The 18,084-nt window shown below is 33.9% G+C and overlaps 3 protein-coding genes and 1 long non-coding RNA gene across 4 annotated transcripts; all 4 read right to left on the bottom strand.

The window, feature by feature from the left end:
- Nucleotides 1-4,204: 4,204 nt before the first annotated feature.
- Nucleotides 4,205-5,719, bottom strand: LOC9300381. The gene is made up of 4 exons (XR_002331586.1): nucleotides 5,392-5,719; nucleotides 5,205-5,306; nucleotides 4,682-4,747; nucleotides 4,205-4,405 (listed from the first exon to the last, which is right to left on the bottom strand). It is a non-coding gene; the product is annotated as an uncharacterized LOC9300381 (long non-coding RNA).
- Nucleotides 5,720-7,897: 2,178 nt separating this feature from the next.
- Nucleotides 7,898-10,377, bottom strand: LOC9300380 (IAA-amino acid hydrolase ILR1-like 3). Its single transcript, XM_021015675.1, has 5 exons — nucleotides 9,879-10,377; nucleotides 9,672-9,797; nucleotides 9,102-9,416; nucleotides 8,849-8,980; nucleotides 7,898-8,529 (listed from the first exon to the last, which is right to left on the bottom strand). The coding sequence occupies exons 1-5, from the start codon at nucleotides 10,206-10,208 to the stop codon at nucleotides 8,143-8,145; spliced, it is 1,290 nt and encodes a 429-aa protein (XP_020871334.1). The 5' UTR covers nucleotides 10,209-10,377; the 3' UTR covers nucleotides 7,898-8,142.
- Nucleotides 10,378-10,518: 141 nt separating this feature from the next.
- On the bottom strand, nucleotides 10,519-13,459 carry LOC9300379 (uncharacterized calcium-binding protein At1g02270). The gene is made up of 10 exons (XM_021015887.1): nucleotides 12,992-13,459; nucleotides 12,807-12,911; nucleotides 12,633-12,738; nucleotides 12,334-12,545; nucleotides 12,181-12,257; nucleotides 11,978-12,086; nucleotides 11,742-11,867; nucleotides 11,437-11,547; nucleotides 11,222-11,329; nucleotides 10,519-11,017 (listed from the first exon to the last, which is right to left on the bottom strand). The coding sequence occupies exons 1-10, from the start codon at nucleotides 13,124-13,126 to the stop codon at nucleotides 10,793-10,795; spliced, it is 1,314 nt and encodes a 437-aa protein (XP_020871546.1). The 5' UTR covers nucleotides 13,127-13,459; the 3' UTR covers nucleotides 10,519-10,792.
- Nucleotides 13,460-15,386: 1,927 nt separating this feature from the next.
- On the bottom strand, nucleotides 15,387-17,476 carry LOC9302093 (vesicle-associated protein 4-1). Its single transcript, XM_021015596.1, has 7 exons — nucleotides 17,059-17,476; nucleotides 16,791-16,861; nucleotides 16,546-16,627; nucleotides 16,333-16,454; nucleotides 16,033-16,110; nucleotides 15,814-15,933; nucleotides 15,387-15,711 (listed from the first exon to the last, which is right to left on the bottom strand). Exons 1-7 carry the CDS (start codon nucleotides 17,330-17,332, stop codon nucleotides 15,649-15,651), a joined length of 810 nt encoding a protein of 269 aa, XP_020871255.1. The 5' UTR covers nucleotides 17,333-17,476; the 3' UTR covers nucleotides 15,387-15,648.
- Between the last annotated feature and the right edge of the window lie 608 nt (nucleotides 17,477-18,084).

Genomic DNA, 18,084 nt, shown 5'->3' with positions numbered 1-18,084 from the left:
ACAGCATCTAAATGCCAAAACAGTTAATGTTCTATGGGAAAAATGTCGTTTTATCTCCCAATTTTTAAAAAGTGGTCAATCAATACGTCAACTTCATATGTGGCCATTTAAAACATGAAATAAACGTTGACTAATGTTTGAGACATGAAAATTCGTTGACCAGGCCAAAATAGACATGCCGTTATCAGTCGTTAACGGAACCTCTAACGCCCGTTATCACCCGTAACGACTCTGTTAATCAACTTTCAAATTGTGGCCATTTTAAACATCAACTTCATATGTGGCCATTCAAAACATGAACTAATCGTTGACTAACATTTGAAACATTAGAATTCGTTGACCATGCCAAAATAGACATGTCGTCATCATTCGTTAACAGAACCTATAACATCCGTTATCACCCGTTAACGACCCTGTTAGTATGTCCAAAGAGATTTTTCCCAAATGAAAACACTAAATCCCCAAATCTATTTCTACAACAGCTCAAACAAGATGAATAGTCCTATTATCTCTATCTCCATTTCTGAAAAGCTACATTTAGTCTAGGCCTGGGCATAATACCCGAATCCGAAGAACAGAACCGAACCCGACCAGAAAAATCCGACTCGAACCCGAACCCAAAGTTTTAAAATACCCGAACGGATTATAAACTTCACAACCCGAAAACCCGAACCCGAACCCGACCCGAACTCGAACCCGAACAAATACCCGAATATACCCAAAATATAAGTACATAGTTATAATATATTAGTAATATTTATACTTGTAATAACCTAAGTGCCAAAATTATTTGGATGTTAAGATATTTTCGGGTGTTTTAGCTACTTTGGGTTAGATTCGGGTTAAAATACTTGGGTTTTATAGATTTTTTGAGTATTTTTCAATACTTTGCATAGAATCGGATACAAAATTTCTAATATTTGGATACTTTGGGTAAACCCGAATCCGAACCCGAAATACCCGATCTGAACCTGACCCGAACCCGAAGTTTTAAAATACCCGAACGGGTCTTAGTTTTCTAAACCCGAAAAACCCAAACCCGAAAAACCCGACCCGAACCCGACCCGAATATCCGAACGCCCATGCCTAATTTAGTCCTATGATGGGTCTACAAGTTTGCTTTCATGATTCCTTTTTAGATTTAAAACAAATATATAAACGATGTTTGCTTCCAATTACTAGCTCTACGATTGTCTCTATATCAAACCATGTCCTTGGATTATGCTTTAAACAAAAAATTTGTCCTGATTTTCTCTCGATTATTTTTAAAACGACATCGTTTTGGACATACTAACAGAGTCGTTAGCGGGTGATAACGGATGTTATAGGTTCTGTTAACGAATGATGACGACATGTCTATTTTGGCCTGGTCAACGAATTCTAATGTTTCAAATGTTAGTCAACGATTAGTTCATGTTTTGAATGGCCACATATGAAGTTGATGTTTAAATTGGCCACAATTTAAAGTTGATTAACAGAGTCGTTACGGGTGATAACGGGCGTTAGAGGTTCCGTTAACGACTGATAACGGCATGTCTATTTTGGCCTGGTCAACGAATTTTCATGTCTCAAACGTTAGTCAACGTTTATTTCATGTTTTAAATGGCCACATATGAAGTTGACGTATTAATTGGCCACTTTTTGAAAGTTGGGAGATAAAACGACATTTTTCCCAATGTTCTATATGCCAAACTTATCCATATATATTTGTTGTATTACCAACCAAAGGATTTAAGAACTCAATGATCGATCGGTATATCATATATGATTAAAGTTAACGATGGACCAATATTTTTTTGTAGTTGTATATGAACATCAAATATTATGTGTCGATTCTTGTTGGAGATAATATTGAATAGTAATTAATGGCTTATTTAATGGTGTGTATATAACTTGCCACGTTCACATGTTGCCCTAATGTTACATCATCAGATTCATCACATTTAATTAATAGGTGTTTTAATCAGCCGAAAATCGAGATGAATTCTTAATTGTGAGTCTAATAATTTAGATTTTTGTAAAAGAAAATATATTAACATTAAGAATCTTAGTAGTTAAGTATTACTGTGCTTTACGAGTTATATAATCCATGGCCAAATCATTTTACTAGCAATTAGTGGATGGTTAGAGATGTTAAGTAGAACAATTAAAAAAATCAGAGTAAGAGGAAGACTTGCCGCAATGATATGGTCCCTAATCAAATGTTAATTTATTTTGGTTTTGTCTTTGCAGAAAATCAAAGAGTGGACTTACAAATTACAAAAATTGATACTCCCTCTGTTTCTAAAAGGTTGATATTTTAGCTTTTGTTGTTTGTTCCACAAAGATTGATTTTCTAGCAATTTTATTTTATTTTTATTAACTTATAATAGTAAATTGTAAACTTCAAGATACAATGATTATAAATCATTAACTTTCGTACACTACTATTGGTTGATAATTATCAAAAATATTTAAAATTAAAAAACAATCTTAAAATGATCAAAAAATAATTGAGTTTTTAATATGTGTGACAACTCCAAAACATCAAACTATTAGGAACAGAGGGAGTACTAGATATCTGTGAAATCAAATACCGAGGGAAGATTATCGATTGGATATCGAAGGGGGTCCATATCTTCCTACCGTATAATATTGGATATGGTTGCCCTTCCCTTTCCGCCTCCTGTTTCTTTAATCTATGATTGGAGAAAGGAGAACCCAATTTCAAAATACGCTTTTAAAGTGTAATACTAAAAAAAAAGAACTAGAGATGATTGTTTTTTAGAGTTTAGACTGCATTGCAATGGAAATTTGGGTTCGAGTTCAGATTCGGACTCCAATTATGATCGATATGTATAAAAGTCTTCCATCGAATCATCGTATAAAAAATTGAATTAATACAAGACCAGTGGCGGACCCAGAAATTTTTTTTACCTGGGTCAAACTTATAAAAGAAATCAATATATGTTTAAAAATTTTTGCCCTTCATATAAAATATATACTTTATCATTTTTGAATTGCGTTTAAGCTATTATTTTATCATTTTTTTTGTTTACAAAGTTATACAAGTTTTTGAATTGCGTTTAAGATATTATTTTATCATTTTTTTTGTTTACAAAGTTATATATTTGGTTTGCAAATAAATTGAAATGGAGACTAGAGAAAACAAGTGAAAATAAGTAATTTACCTACTTTCAAAACAATTATTGCCAAAGTTTAAACAATGGGCTATGACCCAATGAAAAATAGGGGAAATAATGGAAGCAATGCGGTGTTGAACGTGGGTTTAGGTGGGTCAAGACACCAATAATTAACCAATTAAGCCAACAAAACAACATAATTCTCTGCTTAAATGTTTAACTTATATATTTAAGGGGGGTCATCTGACCCACCTTTCTTCCACATGGGTCCGCCTCTGTACAAGACTATACAGAATTTTGATGCGTCAATATATAAATTTACACTAATATTCAATTGTAGTATTCATTTAGATATTTTCATTTTTTATATTTTATTTTTTCAATGACCGGCAGTAATTATGTACATTTTTTTCTTTCTTTTTTTTTTTTTTTTATTACATATATAGCCCATTAGCTCTCTTTTTTTAACCCTTTGTGAGTAGGTGAAATCAAATTGCAGCTCTTGAGATGTCAATACAGGGGATTGAATCACTAGCCTTTGAGGCCTTCAATATGTTAGGACATTTTCATACATATGTGATGCTACTTCGTCGATGTAGTGATTTATTTAAAAGAAATATTTTCAAGTTATCAATTTCTATATACTCAAAAATTCAAAATCCAGTCTATTGACAAACTAGACGTTCACACCTTGGGAAAAAATAATTATTATCTGTAATATATTTTCTTTTCAGAGCTTTGTGTGACCCCGAATATTATAAATGAAATAAATCTCTAAGTCAATTCCAAATTCAACGTAAAAAAATCGAAAAGCGGCTATTCAAACATAACTCACCTTCTGCTGTCAAAAAAAAAAAAAAAAAAAACTTACCCTACCTTCTATATTAATTTAACAAAGCCTGGGTCCTTTAAGAGCATGCACATAGTTGATACTCTATGAGTATCATTAACATTTTTTTAGTATTAATTTTAATGTTTGTTTATTGTTTGAGATTTTTTATGATACTGTTGATAAATTTGTTTACATTGGTGAAACTGGTTTAAGTATCATAAAAAAAAAAAATTATTTGCAAAATCAAAAATAAATATATAAAAACATAAGATTAGAAAATGTAATATTACAATCCAAAAAAACTTGGTTTCCTTTCAAAAATAAAGTATAAACTGATCAGTATACCTAAGAAACAGAACCAAGAACAATTTCAAACCAAATAAACATTAGTACATTCAAACTATAGAACACAGAAGTCGTCCCACTTTGTAGGAGGCTTAGGCCATGGAATCTGGGAAAAAAGGAGAGGGTTAGCATACTTTAGTACATTCAGAAAATAAGAGATGAGCTAAAATATGAGCATGTTCTAGTCTTTTGGATAAGCTCATACAAGAAATCACTCGTTTGCATTTCAAACTGGTTATATCCATGTGGTGCATGAAAATGGAGAAAGTGAAAAATAAAAGGAAGATCATACATGTTTCTCTCTACAACATAACCAAAGTAAAGTCATCATAAGATTCTAACATTCTCACCAAAACATTACTTCTTGAGTCAGGGAACTTACTTGTTGAGTCTTGGAACTGCACTCGATATAAGCAGCTGCACCAATTTGCTTTCTCAGTTCCTCTCCCTATATCCACAAGTCATAAGCTTGAGAAAGCGTTTCAAGTCTAAAAGATTCATTTTCAAAACAAAACCTATAGCGAAATTACACATATATACCTGACTAGATGTAAAAAAAAATCCGGGTTTCTTTACCCACTTAAGTCCTCTAACTTGTCTCATGGTGACGAAGAATATCTTCCACAACTCCTTAAAACCTACTCACTATTTGATTCTCATCCATCAGCCAACTAAAATTTGCATAAACCCAATCCGTTTTTCTCTTTGGCAATTTATCAAACACCTTGTGTGCGCTCAGCAAAACCAAGAAACTTTGCAGCCATAAACCCATTCTTATCAAACCCAATCAAACAAATCTATTTCTTGATTCCAATCCTATGAATCTAAACCAACAACCTTGTATTTCTCAAGCTATAACACGACGTCCCTTCATATTTTTCTCGGATGAAAGAACAGAACATTACCGTGGACGATGGAGAAGCTTGAAGTTCAGTCCATCATCGTTAAGCACAAGCTTGATGTTCTGCAATGTCTATAAGTGGTTCCAGACACGAGAACAACAAGACCTGGCTCAAGAAAAGAAACAAACGTTACAGAATTCTCAACATAGAAACAATGGAATTTTTTGCGAGTGAGATAAGGATGCCTTACTTTGGTCATGGAAAAGCTTATTTCATCGGTGATATCGTTCTCAAGCTGCAGCAAATTGTCCTCCATGAATGAAACTGAGACTAAAGTAACTAGAGATCCAATCGCAGCAACAACAACTGCTTCTTCCTCCTCTGTTATTCCTAACCGAAGCAGCTCCGTCGCTCACAGGGAGATTGGTTTGGTACTGCGATTCTCCACGGCGACAGATCTACGTCGTACCGGCCGGAGCTGAGAAGAAATCGGCAAATTGCCGTGAGAGAGGAGAGAAAAAATCGAGAGAGAGTAAATGATTTTTTTTTTTCTCTTCTGTCGGCAAAAAAATTTTCTGCGACCAATCACGCCCTGCCACGTCACATGATACCCAGTATCATGAGTTTCACTGGGATGATACGGATCAGACCCATAAAACATGTTTGGTCTATTTAAAAATAATAAATTGGCTTATGATACTCTTAAAAGTTCTCCTATGTACATGGTCTAAGTGACTCATTTGAGAGTTACAGCGATTAAACGACTAATCCAACAAGGGCATTCATTGGCTAATTAATTTCTTATTAAAAAAACATTAGATAGTCTAATTTAGAGAAATATCATTAATTTTACAATGAAATATAACAAAAAAAATAACCAATCAAGTTAAAGCGATGGATCTGAGAGGATACGATGACATTGTGTCCGTACTAATATGAACTACTATAATATTTCGTTAAATATTTTATTTAATATAGGTAAAATAGCTGACCAATTCAGGATACTTAAACCAATTATAGAAATTAATTTAAATAAAATTAAAATATATATAAAATGAAAATTTGTCATTGTAAGGGCAACACTACATTAACTAGATATTAAAAACTGCAAAAAGGTTATATGATCAGATCCTTAACATTTACTCTCGATAATTTTAAAAACATTGTAGAATTTTTAAAAATTATTAATATATTAAACAATTATAAATGTAAATTGACATGATTGGATAAAGATACATTCAATAACGCCTTAATTAGTATGTGTAAACTGCAAAGATACGTAACTTTTTTGGGTCCAAATATTAAATTACAAGAAGAAAATATCGGGAAATAGTAGTAGTGTTTATAATATTATGTTGGGGGTTTACGATATTAACCAATAATGGAGAGTTTATATACGTGTCAACATGCATGTATGCATGTTCTATAGAGAAGATATGATGAAGATTTTTCTCAACCTCCCTCCATAATTAAAGAATGTGTGGACTTCCTTGATTTGGCCATTTAAAAGTTTTGATTCGAAAGATTTTATTTTAGTGTTAATAAATTGACAGATTCAACGAGAGTCACGTGATCCGAGAGATTATCGACTACGTGATTGAAACTTGTTTAAGAAGCAATTGAAGGTCTTCTTCATGGCTTTCCAAGTGAGAGAAGAGCTTATATTACGAGTGACAGATTAGGTTCTAGAATTAAAATTCTCTAAAGAGCCAATAGAACTTTTGTTCCGAAATCGCGTATAAGATAATGAGCATGCAAAATTAATAGGAGAAGGAAGATATCAATAGATTTAAGATTTAGATTTTAAAACTGACCTTTTTCTTTTTGCCGATATTTCCTAACACGTCGATATTTACTAGTTTGAATGGTTTAATCAAATGTTTTCATGCTTGTTTGTTTAATATTTTCAGTTTCATATTTAAAAAAAAATTCAACTAGCAACGAAAAGTTTTTAACACTTATCTCAATTTGGATTTCGTTTGGACCATAATCGACTTGTTTAGGTGAGTGTATTGAAACAACTTTATCCTTTTCTACCGAATCATTCACTATTTTATTATCTAGTTTTCTTTTTACCTAATAATGGTTCATCAATTGGTTATATAAGCCAATAATTTCCTAGTGAGAAATAGTAGTAATCATATACTATACTAAACTACTTCATCCGTTCTTTGAAAAATGATGTTTTAGGTTTTTTCACACAATTTAAAAAAATATATATATATATTTATATTTTTTTTGTTTGTTAGTTTAATAATGTTAATTCTACTTTTCTCCTTTTTCTGTTGGTCTCAAATAAAAGTAATAATGATGTTCATACAAAACATCAAAACATCAAACTAGAGGAACATAAGAAGTATAATATAGATGCAGAAGATGAAGTGCATGTTGTTGAGCTCGATTGTCGTGTTACTTAGACTTTTAGCCATTTTTGTCATCACTTTTTGTCTTTTGGTTTAGATGAAAATTATTTAAACTAATCCATCACTTTTTGTCCTTTCTTTTTTAGAGTCATATGACTCATTCATCTTTATCTTGTCTAGTTTTTGTTTTTTTAGGAAAAAGGCAAATTAAAGTTTATAAAAATACAAAAGAAAGCTCTTACTTTGCTTAGATTTATAGAGACTGAATGCTGCTTTTTGCTTTTCTACTGACTAATATGCTCCCTATGTTTGATAATTTATTTGCTTTATCAAAATAGACAAATTGGAAATATAAATATATTCACAAATGTGATTGTTTTGTAGTCATTAGGATAGGTTCAAATGTCACTTCATTTGCTTATTATTATCATAAAAATTTACCTGCTTTTTTTTGTCGGTATCTCAAAATCAAACTGCATCGTTTTGGATGACTCAGACACATACAATGTGAGACCCATTACTTACAATTTTATTAAACCACAATTGATTTCTTGAAGTTGTAATTTCATAAAGATAGCATTTACTTATGAAGGCAACTAACTAAGAGACTTAGATCTAAAGCTTTCTTTAGTACTTTCTCAATCTCCAGACTTAGTTTGATTCCGATGCTCTTGTAGATACATCTCAGCTAAGGCAGCAAACGATGCTGATCCAATGGGAAGCACATTCTCGTCGAGGAAGAAATAAGGCGAATGAACGCTATGTACAGAACCGATTTCTTCGTTTCTGATACCGATCCCTAGATAGTAACCGGGTATTTTTTGTTGATAGAAAGCAAAATCCTCACCCGCCATTACCTTGCCACCCGGTTTCACTTTCTCGGGTCCAAGCAAGAGTTTCAAAACTTTTTCAGCGTATTCGTGTAGCTTGTGATCGTTCACTGTTGCTGGATACATAGGATGATCGTCTTCATGCATATCTATATCCACTTTGCATCTATGAACTTCAGCTTCTCCTTCAACCACCTGTCAGCAACAATCGGGTTAGCTCTGGCTTGAAAATCGAACTGAAGATTACATTACATTTGAACATTCATGATTGTGTATCATGGAAGAGATCTTGTATATAGCAATGCCTTTGTCCTATGAAAGCTTTACTAGATCATAGTAACGAGATTCAGGAGTCAAAATCAATAAAATCTTTTGAACAATAAATTACTTTTAAGGTTGAAATTGATCATCAGGGAAAAGATGAGATTAAGATCCATAAGATATTCGAAACCAAATTTCGGTTTTTTCTCTGCATCGAATACTCAAAGGTTGTTTCGAAACCACGTGTACATACCTCTTTCAACCGCTTTATCAACAAGTTCATGCCATCAGTTGTAAGACTCCTCAAAGTTCCCCCAAATTCTACATATGCCGGAATCACATCAAACTCAGAACCGCCACTTTTCATAAATGTAACAGACAGCACCTAAAACCAAAACTATGAACTTTTAGCACCAGAAAGACTTAAGATTTGGTATTGCAAAATAGTAAGATCTATATGCATAAACAACCGTTAGTTTTATCGAATGGAAAAGTAGACAACATACATGGCTTAAGAGAGGATCTACTTCTCTGGAGACTATAAGTTGCAATGCTAAGATGGTAGATGATGCAGCCAACACCGGATCAACACAAGCATATGTCTCCGAAGAAGCCGGTAATATTCCACTTATTCTTACACTGAAAATGCTTGTGGATGCCATAACAGGACCCGAGATTGTTTCTAATTCTCCTGTAGGTAAGCCAGTATGAACATGCATCCCAAATATTGCTTCAGAATCACCCAAAGCACCTTCTTTTATCATATGAAAAGCACCAGCACCACCTTCTTCTGCTGGTTGAAAAAGAAGCCTCACAGTTCCCTTTTGATTAAGCAAAAAGAGTAATCTTTCATTCACAACAAGTAGACTAAACACTTTCTATAAGCAAAGCAAACATAATTACAGCTACAACATTCTCTAAATCAGACCAAAACAAAGAAAGATTCATCCTTTTTGTGGCAAACAACAAACTAATTGTACATACAAGACAATACAAGATTCATCCTTTTGCGTTTGCTAAGCTAATCCCACAAATTTACTTCAACCAAACTTAAGAATAAAGAAGAGAAAGCTTACAATAAGCTTATGTTTACGTTTGCTAAGCAATTTAGCAGCACCAAGGAGCATGGTGGTGTGTGAATCATGACCACAAGCATGCATTTTTCCGTCGATTTTGCTCTTATGATCCCACTCAACAAGTTCCTGAATCGCAGCAAATCAATCTATAGAAGAATTACGAAGAAATTAACACACAATCAGAGAGAGAGAGAGATTCGAGTTTACTTGCAAGGGAAGAGCATCCATATCAGCACGGAGAGCAACAACCGGAGGATAACCGGATCCGATTTGAGCTACAATTCCGGTTTTCGCAACCGGGTAAGAGTAAGAAACCCCTAATTCATCAAGCTCGCGACGAATCAGAGCACTGGTTTTGTGTAACTCGAAAAGGAGTTCTGGGTTTTCATGGATTTGTCTTCTTATAGAGACTAACCATTCTTTATCACCCAAAGCTTCTGTTAGCAATTGACGTGAATACTCTTGATCTCCTCCATTGACGGAACTAGCGATTACAAGGATAAGAAGAAGAAGAGCTGAGATTGAGGAATTAGCCATGTCAATTTGAAGTCAACGGAACCCTAAAAAGCTATGATCGGAAAATTGACCTGAAAGTTACACACTTGGTGGCTAAGTGAAGCACCAATCCAAAGATTGAAACTTGTTCCTTTTTTTTTTTTGATATTTTTATTAATTTCCGAAATAATTTATTCCTCTTTTTTGGCGGCATTATTTTTCTTGTTTTTTAAAAAAAGATTAATATATAAGAAAATGCACTATGTTGATTTAATTTTCTATCTAACAATCTCTCTATGAAAGTCTCTGGAGTTAATTAAATTGCAAAAATAAAACCAAAAAAAGAGCAAAATCAGAAATGAAAAAGCTGCTTCTTAAATCTCTACTACAACATTTTTTTACATGAAGCTATATATTTAGTTTACATGTTTTTGTACAGAGTAAAAATTTATTGACCTCAGTCCTCTTTCTCTCTTCTTCCCCCCCAACGCAGTAACCGCAAAGTGAGATCATTCAAGCCGATCCAATGGACACAGAGCTTAGGTTTACTTCTCTGTAAGGGGTCACCAAAACTCAGAGGTCTCTTTAAATGGAAGAAGCTAAAGTTTGCTTGGTGAGTGTTTTTGTCATGAAACCAATTGAGAGCAAGGCATTCTTATGGGTGAGAATACAACGGTGAGTCTCGCGTGATCTGATAGAGAGTAATTTTCTGGCCACATTCCTTTTTCAACTTCAGGTGGAAACAGAACCGCGTTCTTGACACTGAATCCAACGGTTTGTTCCTGGTTACCTTTTGCTTCTCCGTCCTCTGCATCTCTTTGTTCTGACCAGGTTTGGTTCCATATTCTTTGCTGCAATGTGTTACATAAGCATTGAGCAACATGTGTGTGGTTTCAAGAGCAAGAACAAGGGTTTTAGATGCTATTAGCATTACTGAATCTCTTAATTTTAAAAGTCTAGATGTTCACTTGTGATTATGTTCAGCTATTGTTACTCAAACTACTAGAAAATTCATTGTAATCTAGAGAGAGGAGTCTAATGAAGAAACATATTACCTGAAACTCCTTGTAATCCAGAAGACCGTTTCCATCAATGTCAGCTTGAATCCACAAATCTTTGATCTCTTTTGTCGTTAGTCCATTGCAATGACCTGTTAGATTGAGCTGTATAGAGAAAGAGAAGGAAATTAAGAAAGAGAAAACTCTGTGAACATTAAGCTGAATAAAGGAGTCATAAGAATATGATTAACTGCGTTACAAATTCTATATACCTGCCGAAGAGTCTCACAGAAGCCCATGAATGTAATGTGGTCACCATCATTGTCAGTTTTCAGAAAAGCAAAAGCATCTTCAGCTGTTAGTGAAGCTCTTCTTAGTAGATACTGCATATCACAAATGTTCTGATGTTACAGGGAGAAACCAGAAAACAATACCGTTCCCAGAAATCATTTAGACAAGAATTGTAAACGAAGAGACATTTTTCTTCGCTGGTAAAGTCTAGGTTAATGTTAAAAAGACAGTGAAATTCACTAAGATATGAAAGCTTGTGATAAGACACAATTGAGGAGAGTCTCACCCTGAACATGCCAAACACTGCCTCGCTCCAACTTGTTTTTAGCAGCTTTCTATACCGATTTGGATTTAAAAGCCATATGAAATCGACAGCGCATATGTTACCCCGATGATTCCGGTGGCTTACCCACTGTTAAACCAAAGATAACAACAGTTTCATAATCCCGATCGCCAATTTATAACATCGAAAAAATCTACAGCATACCCAAAAGTATTCGCCATATGAAGAAAGACAGTGACCTTGTGAGCATCTGAATCTGTGTACCGATGAGCAGTGTCATAAGAAGACACAAAACCCTGTGACCTGAGAAACTTGTAGACATGCCCTCGCTTACTTCCGTTCCAATCTCTGCTAACAAAGACACAAATAGAGAAGCAGAGAAATTTGAGTACTGTTCCTTATATCGAACCATGAAAATGTACAATCTAAACAAGGTAGTTACCCGCAAAGAATAATAGGCATAGGACTGAGATTAACTTCCTTCTGATAAGATTCTACATACTGAAGAATCTTATATACCTATCAAAACAAAAATCTTGTGAAGAAAGCTACAAAATCATCCGCACAATGACAATGGAGTTGGTCAGAAGTCTACCTGCTGCAATCTTACTATAGACAATGTTGAATCATGAGGAAACAACAAATGAGTATTCACAATCAAAACTTCTTGATGAGCATCATACTGAGAGTAAGGAGGAACTAATTCTACATGTAGCAACTGCGCAACTCGATCACCACAATCATTAAAGAGCAAATCCCTCGAGTTCACAACTCTAAAATAGTCCTTATGAACAGCAGTAAGCAAACCTATTAACACAGAAATTCAGAAATTCAAATCCTTTTGAAACAACATAAAAAAAAAAAACCAAAGAAGAAGATTCACAAAAAAATTACCATCACCACGATTATTAGTACGACCAAGCTTGTAACTTAAATAACCAGCGTCACCAAGTCTCTTCTCATATAAATTAACAAGCTCTTCATTGCCTACCCAAAACTCCTATAAAAAATCAAAAATCAGAACACAAAACACAATTCACATCTTCATTGAGGAATTTCGTCGAACACCTGTAAACATATGATTGAAGATCTCTCATACAATAACCAATCAAGGATTCTATGATTCCTTCCAAGCCAATACGCTCGATTATCGCTTTCACGAAGACTTTGATCCTACATTTCCACAAAAAATTCAAAAATCCTCAAAAACATCAAAATCAAGAGATTGATTAACGAAGAAGAACAAAAAGTACCTTGTGAGAGAGACGTTTATAGATCGGAGCAAGGATGTTGAAAGTAGTACAAGAAATACAAGGTTGCTGCTGATGTTGATCTCTAATGGAAGATGAGATTGCATAGCTTCCTATTTTTGATATCCTCCCCTTCATTATCTCTAAACCGCCGGCGAATAAAATTTATAAATCGGAAAATACAAAATCTCCGGCGGTGAAAATCAAAAAAAGGAGAGAACAAAACCGAAGAAGAAGAAGATGACGATTCTCTATGAAACGTCGTGACCGCTCTTTCGAATTCTTTTTGAGTATCGATTAATTAAAAACCGAAACAAAAATTAAACCCAAAATTAGAAACTTTTTTAGCGATTAATTTGAGGCTTAGGCTATTTGAGGATAAGAGTTCATGAACATTAATATATACGTGACTTCTGCATGTAGTGAATGTGTTTATGGTGGTGAAGCACTTTGTTATATAGATTCGGAAAATAAATATTTTTATTTCCTGAATTTGTTCGTTAACCTTTTTTAAAAAGGGTCAATGAATATTTATTTAATGATAATGAATATTGCTTTTGATTAACGCACGATTCGATGGGCGGGTCCATGTTTTATTTCTTTCGGCCATTTTTCATGAAATTGAGATACGATTTGTTGTTAAATTAGTTTTATAGTAATTAGTAAAGTCTTTATTGTTATCTTTTTATGAAAAGAAAAAAAACAATGCATGGACATAATTATGCGTTGTAGACGTTCTGGTCGAGATCTTTGTTTAAGTTGTGTCGGTTTATATAGTTGAAGTTTTTGATACAATAATTAAAAACAGTTTATTTGTTATAGGATTATAGAAGTTGCAACGGATACTAATTCAGTGACGGATTAAGAGACAGTGACAGAGTCACTAAACTTTTTATTTGTTAGGCTAATTTTTCTTAAATTGTGTTAAAAACTAATTTGCGGTATTAAAACACTGCCGTAAACGGTTTTTTTTTTTCTTTCTCTTTTTCTAATTTTGTTTAATCGACTTACTAACCATATACGTTGATTATTATTCATAATCTAATCATTTATGAATTATGATGTACGTGTTTTACAAGTCTTAGCTTAATGATCTAGTTACGTTTTAAGCACGTAATATTAAACACAATTTATTTCCCCCGAATATATGCATGAAATAAAATATTATGTTAGATTTAGATATATATTTGGTAAAAGTATATATAGAAATAATCATCTCTCTTTCGATGTTTTTAATTTTATATTAAAAAATTCTTATTTTATTTATTTATTTTTCATTTTTTGAATGATTTTTTTTCTTTTATCTTAAGTGATTTTAAGTTTGATATAAAAATATATTCTTTTGTCCTTTTGATGAGACTAAATTTGAAGTTAAAAAAGGAGAGATAAAAACTGAAGAGAAATTGTTGATTGTGCGCAATTGGCCGAAAGCTTTCATAAAGCGACAAGAAAATCAAAAGACACCTCTAATTGTCTTTGTTCCTTCATAATATCCACGAGTCGATTTTTCTTCCCCCTTTTTTCCGAATAAAAATATTCTAATAAAAGAATATTAACATATCTAACTTTAGATTTTTTTGTGCTTTTAACTTTTAATTAAGCTCTTTGTTCCAAATTTGATATACCACGTGAATCTTATATCTCATTTCATACAAGTGATTTGATTGTTTAATAAAGTATGCTATTACAAACAAATATGATATTTTCGAACGCTAGTTAAATAGAGCTACATTGAATCTTCTTGTTTCTAGCTATTGTTAGAGAATGGGATTAGAAGAGTTTAGCGTACAAAGACAAAAAAAAATGGTTAGAGTTACGTGTTTTCAAAGGTTTAAGAACAATATTATTCTCATTTTTTTGGCGGCTATTCTTATTCAGTTAATCTCATGATTATTATTTATAGAAAATTAATAAAGTTACTTTTCACTATATGATAGACTAGATTAGCGTAACCAGCTGAAATTGATTAACTAAACGATGAAAGAAAGTGCAATAACGTTTTCTATAATCGTGTCTTCAAAAAAACTCAGTTAGTAAGTCCACAAATTCTTTGGGCCAGTAGATAAGAATATCATAGTTTCTGAATGCAAGGAGAAAATTTATCAACACATCAAACTCAGTATTTGGGTATATGTCTTTTAGTATTAGTGGGTATCAGTCTTTTATAGGTCACTCTTGTGGACCTTTGGAGTCTGATAAAATTAGAAAAGAACTTTAAAACTAAAATAAGCATGGTGACAATTGACATATCAAAAAATGGTAGCCTATCATCCAAAACAAATTTATACTTTGGCTTGTGTAATGTTCCAATCAAATTGATCATGGTTAGGGAAACTTTTTTGTCCACAAAACCCATCATTCTTATTCTAAACTTATTCAAAACCACAAAACCACAAAATACTGAACAAATTTTGGTTCCATTCTAGATCAACTACAAACGGAATTCGATTAAACCGAAACAAATTTTGATGAAGGAGAAAAAAGCAGCGTGAATCACACAACAAACAGAGACATACAAGAACAACAAAGTACAAATCGTCTAGAGATAATCGAGGGATAATAAATTATGTACATCCGCAGAAGATAAAGAAAAAGAAGAAGAAAGAGCTTCTTTTACCTCTGCTATAAGCGTATAACAAATCCACATTGCTCTCTGCTTTTTAGGATGAAGAATCTATGGCTTCGACTTGTTGCCGAGCAAGGTACTTCTCTCTTCTCTCCTTCTGATAGATGACACAAACATTGGTGAATAAATGGGAGAAAGAAGGTACAACAATGAACAAACCAAAGATTTTAGATCTTATATAGGTATAATTATCTTTTACCCATTCGTCTATGACAAGACCCTCCCCGACCACTCGAGGCCCTGTCTCTGGGGGAGGCTTCTTTCTTGCTTCAACTGCAGCTTCAGCTTCATCCAATTGACGTTTCAGTTTCTCCAATGCCTGATTCATTACTTCGTAATTCTCCTTATGAAATGTTCAAACTATAGAATCTAGAGTATATGTGGTCATATTAGCATGAAAATCTACTAAAGAACTTACAGCACTCGGGCGGTCCGCATCAATAAAAATGACCCGAAGAACCTGCTCCACTGCTACTTGATCCTTTTGCTCATCAAACTGCACAATAAACACCGAAAAATGCATCATCGATGGACTTATGCTTAAGACTCTCTGAGACAGAGAGGGCTTATCCTTTGAGAAACTATTCACCAATTGCAATGTTCCAGCCTATAAGTGTCATATATGACTACAAACATATTCTAAGATTGAATAAAATTGCTTCCAACAATGGACTTTTTAGTAAACTGATAAGAACTAGAAAGGAGCGAGATAACATACCAACTCAGGCACATACTCTACTCCTGGTTTAACTTTCAGGCTCATAATCTTAAACTTAACCTTGCTCTTCTGGTTCAACTTCTGTTTTTCATTGTTCTCTGGATGTTCCACAAACTTGAAAACTGCACTTGAACATAAACAAGAAGCAAAAATCAGAGGCTGTATAAACTAGTTAAGAGTACACAGAACCAAAGATTTCCAGAATCTCGTTACCAGTAGCAAAAACACTCTCTCCGGGAGCCAAAACACCACCGGGAGGACGCATATAACAACTTTTAGGTGCCGTTGTTTGGAACTAAACAAGAAGATACAGAGTAACTTAGATGGAAAAGCACCAATTACTAAAGTCAACAAAGAGTCAACTTCTCTGCAATTGCTTAACTTGTTCTCAAATAAGTATCAAATGCGAGAATCAAGAACCACAAATTTGAAGTGAAAGATACATAAAACTCCATTACCTTGAATGCAGTATGAGATTTGCTAGTATTCTTAAGCTTGATTGCGCTACGCACTTGTTTACCAGGTTCATCTGAAAAAAACACAAAGCACAATTTCTAACTTCGTTCTCTAAAAATGGAAATCCAAAAATGTAGAGCTTCTAAAGAATTCTATGTTCATAACTTCGATTTTTCTAACTACAAAAACAAACAGAAATCCAGAACCAAATCAATCAATTTCCAGAGAACTAAACTATTTCGAAATCAAGCTAAATCGGAGACGACGTACAAGGGAAATACAGATAACTTGAAGGATCTAGTCGGAGACGACGGCGAGCTGGAAGAAGTGATCTCGCAACGGAAGACATAGTCAAGGAAGACTTAGAGACGGCGGAAATATCTGTATTCCGATGTCCATGGCGGCTACGGTAGTTTTGGTTTGGATTCTGTGTTGAAGACGAAGATGAAGAAGTAGTGCTTCTTCTCCTCTGCCAAAACGGACATAGCCTGAAGAGATTCTTCTTCTTCTTATCCACACTCGGATTTTGATCACCGGTCGCCATCGGAAATAATCAATTTTCCGGTGACCGGAGAACAAACTTTCACGAGTTTCGAATAATCTTTGTTTCTCTAGGAAGAGAGACAAATTGGTGTGAATTTCAAAGAAGGACGACGAAGAATCGACAAAAAATGGCGTTTTCTTTTGGCGTTTTACTTCTGCGTCTGCGAGAGGGTCACATGTGTTTTTTTTTTAAATCGGATTTTAGATGAATTTATTATTTTTAGTTAGTTTATAAGTTTTTGTTAAGTCCGTGTAACTTGGTGTGAAAACGAGTTTGACAATGGAATTGAAAATCACTGATAATTTTTTTTTTGATAAATCCTATCGGCTGATCCGGTCAGTCTCGGTAGAAACGCATCGAAGTGTTTCAGAGTGGACTTCTCTCCGAAAGGGCCACCACACTGTCTGTCCCGAGTTTGAAATGCTTTCCGACTAATGCCAAGGGTAGCCAGATCGCCTGTTACTGGACTAATAGGTAAACTGCTTGGGCCAAAGGTCTAAGCCCAAACTTCCCACACAAATGTGTTTTTTGTTTCCATCGTGGATCGAACCTGGGTTAGTTCCTTCAAATATTTCCCCAATTCTCAACAACCACTGGACCACAGCTGTGTGGGCAATCAGTCGTAATTGGTTGGTTGTGAATTAAATTTTGATTCGTTGTTGTGTGCATTTGGTTGGTAAGAGGTTTATATATACTCCCTCCGTTTCGTTTTAGTTGTCGTTTAAGGTTTTTGCACACAAATTAAGAAAAAC

Source organism: Arabidopsis lyrata (assembly GCF_000004255.2).
Source record: "Arabidopsis lyrata subsp. lyrata unplaced genomic scaffold ARALYscaffold_8, whole genome shotgun sequence".
In the NCBI taxonomy this organism is placed as follows: Eukaryota; Viridiplantae; Streptophyta; class Magnoliopsida; order Brassicales; family Brassicaceae; genus Arabidopsis; species Arabidopsis lyrata.
Note: the sequence above shows the minus strand (reverse complement) of the source record. Positions and strands in the feature narration are given on the sequence as shown.

Excerpts from the sequence above, each read along its gene's own strand:
- LOC9300380 (XM_021015675.1), bottom strand. The coding sequence starts at position 10,208 with ATGGCTAATTCCTCAATCTCAGCTCTTCTTCTTCTTATCCTTGTAATC. Across the intron at positions 9,417-9,671 it reads AACGTAAACATAAGCTTATT|GGAACTGTGAGGCTTCTTTT; the intron begins GTAAGCTTTCTC and ends CTTAATCAAAAG. Across the intron at positions 8,530-8,848 it reads TGATAAAGCGGTTGAAAGAG|GTGGTTGAAGGAGAAGCTGA; the intron begins GTATGTACACGT and ends TGTTGCTGACAG.
- LOC9300379 (XM_021015887.1), bottom strand. The coding sequence starts at position 13,126 with ATGAAGGGGAGGATATCAAAAATAGGAAGCTATGCAATCTCATCTTCC. Across the intron at positions 12,912-12,991 it reads ATAAACGTCTCTCTCACAAG|GATCAAAGTCTTCGTGAAAG; the intron begins GTACTTTTTGTT and ends GTGGAAATGTAG. Across the intron at positions 12,087-12,180 it reads ATGCCTATTATTCTTTGCGG|AGATTGGAACGGAAGTAAGC; the intron begins GTAACTACCTTG and ends CTTTGTTAGCAG.
- LOC9302093 (XM_021015596.1), bottom strand. The coding sequence starts at position 17,332 with ATGGCGACCGGTGATCAAAATCCGAGTGTGGATAAGAAGAAGAAGAAT. Across the intron at positions 16,628-16,790 it reads AATCTCATACTGCATTCAAG|TTCCAAACAACGGCACCTAA; the intron begins GTAATGGAGTTT and ends CTTCTTGTTTAG. Across the intron at positions 16,111-16,332 it reads TAGAGTATGTGCCTGAGTTG|TTTGATGAGCAAAAGGATCA; the intron begins GTATGTTATCTC and ends TTTATTGTGCAG.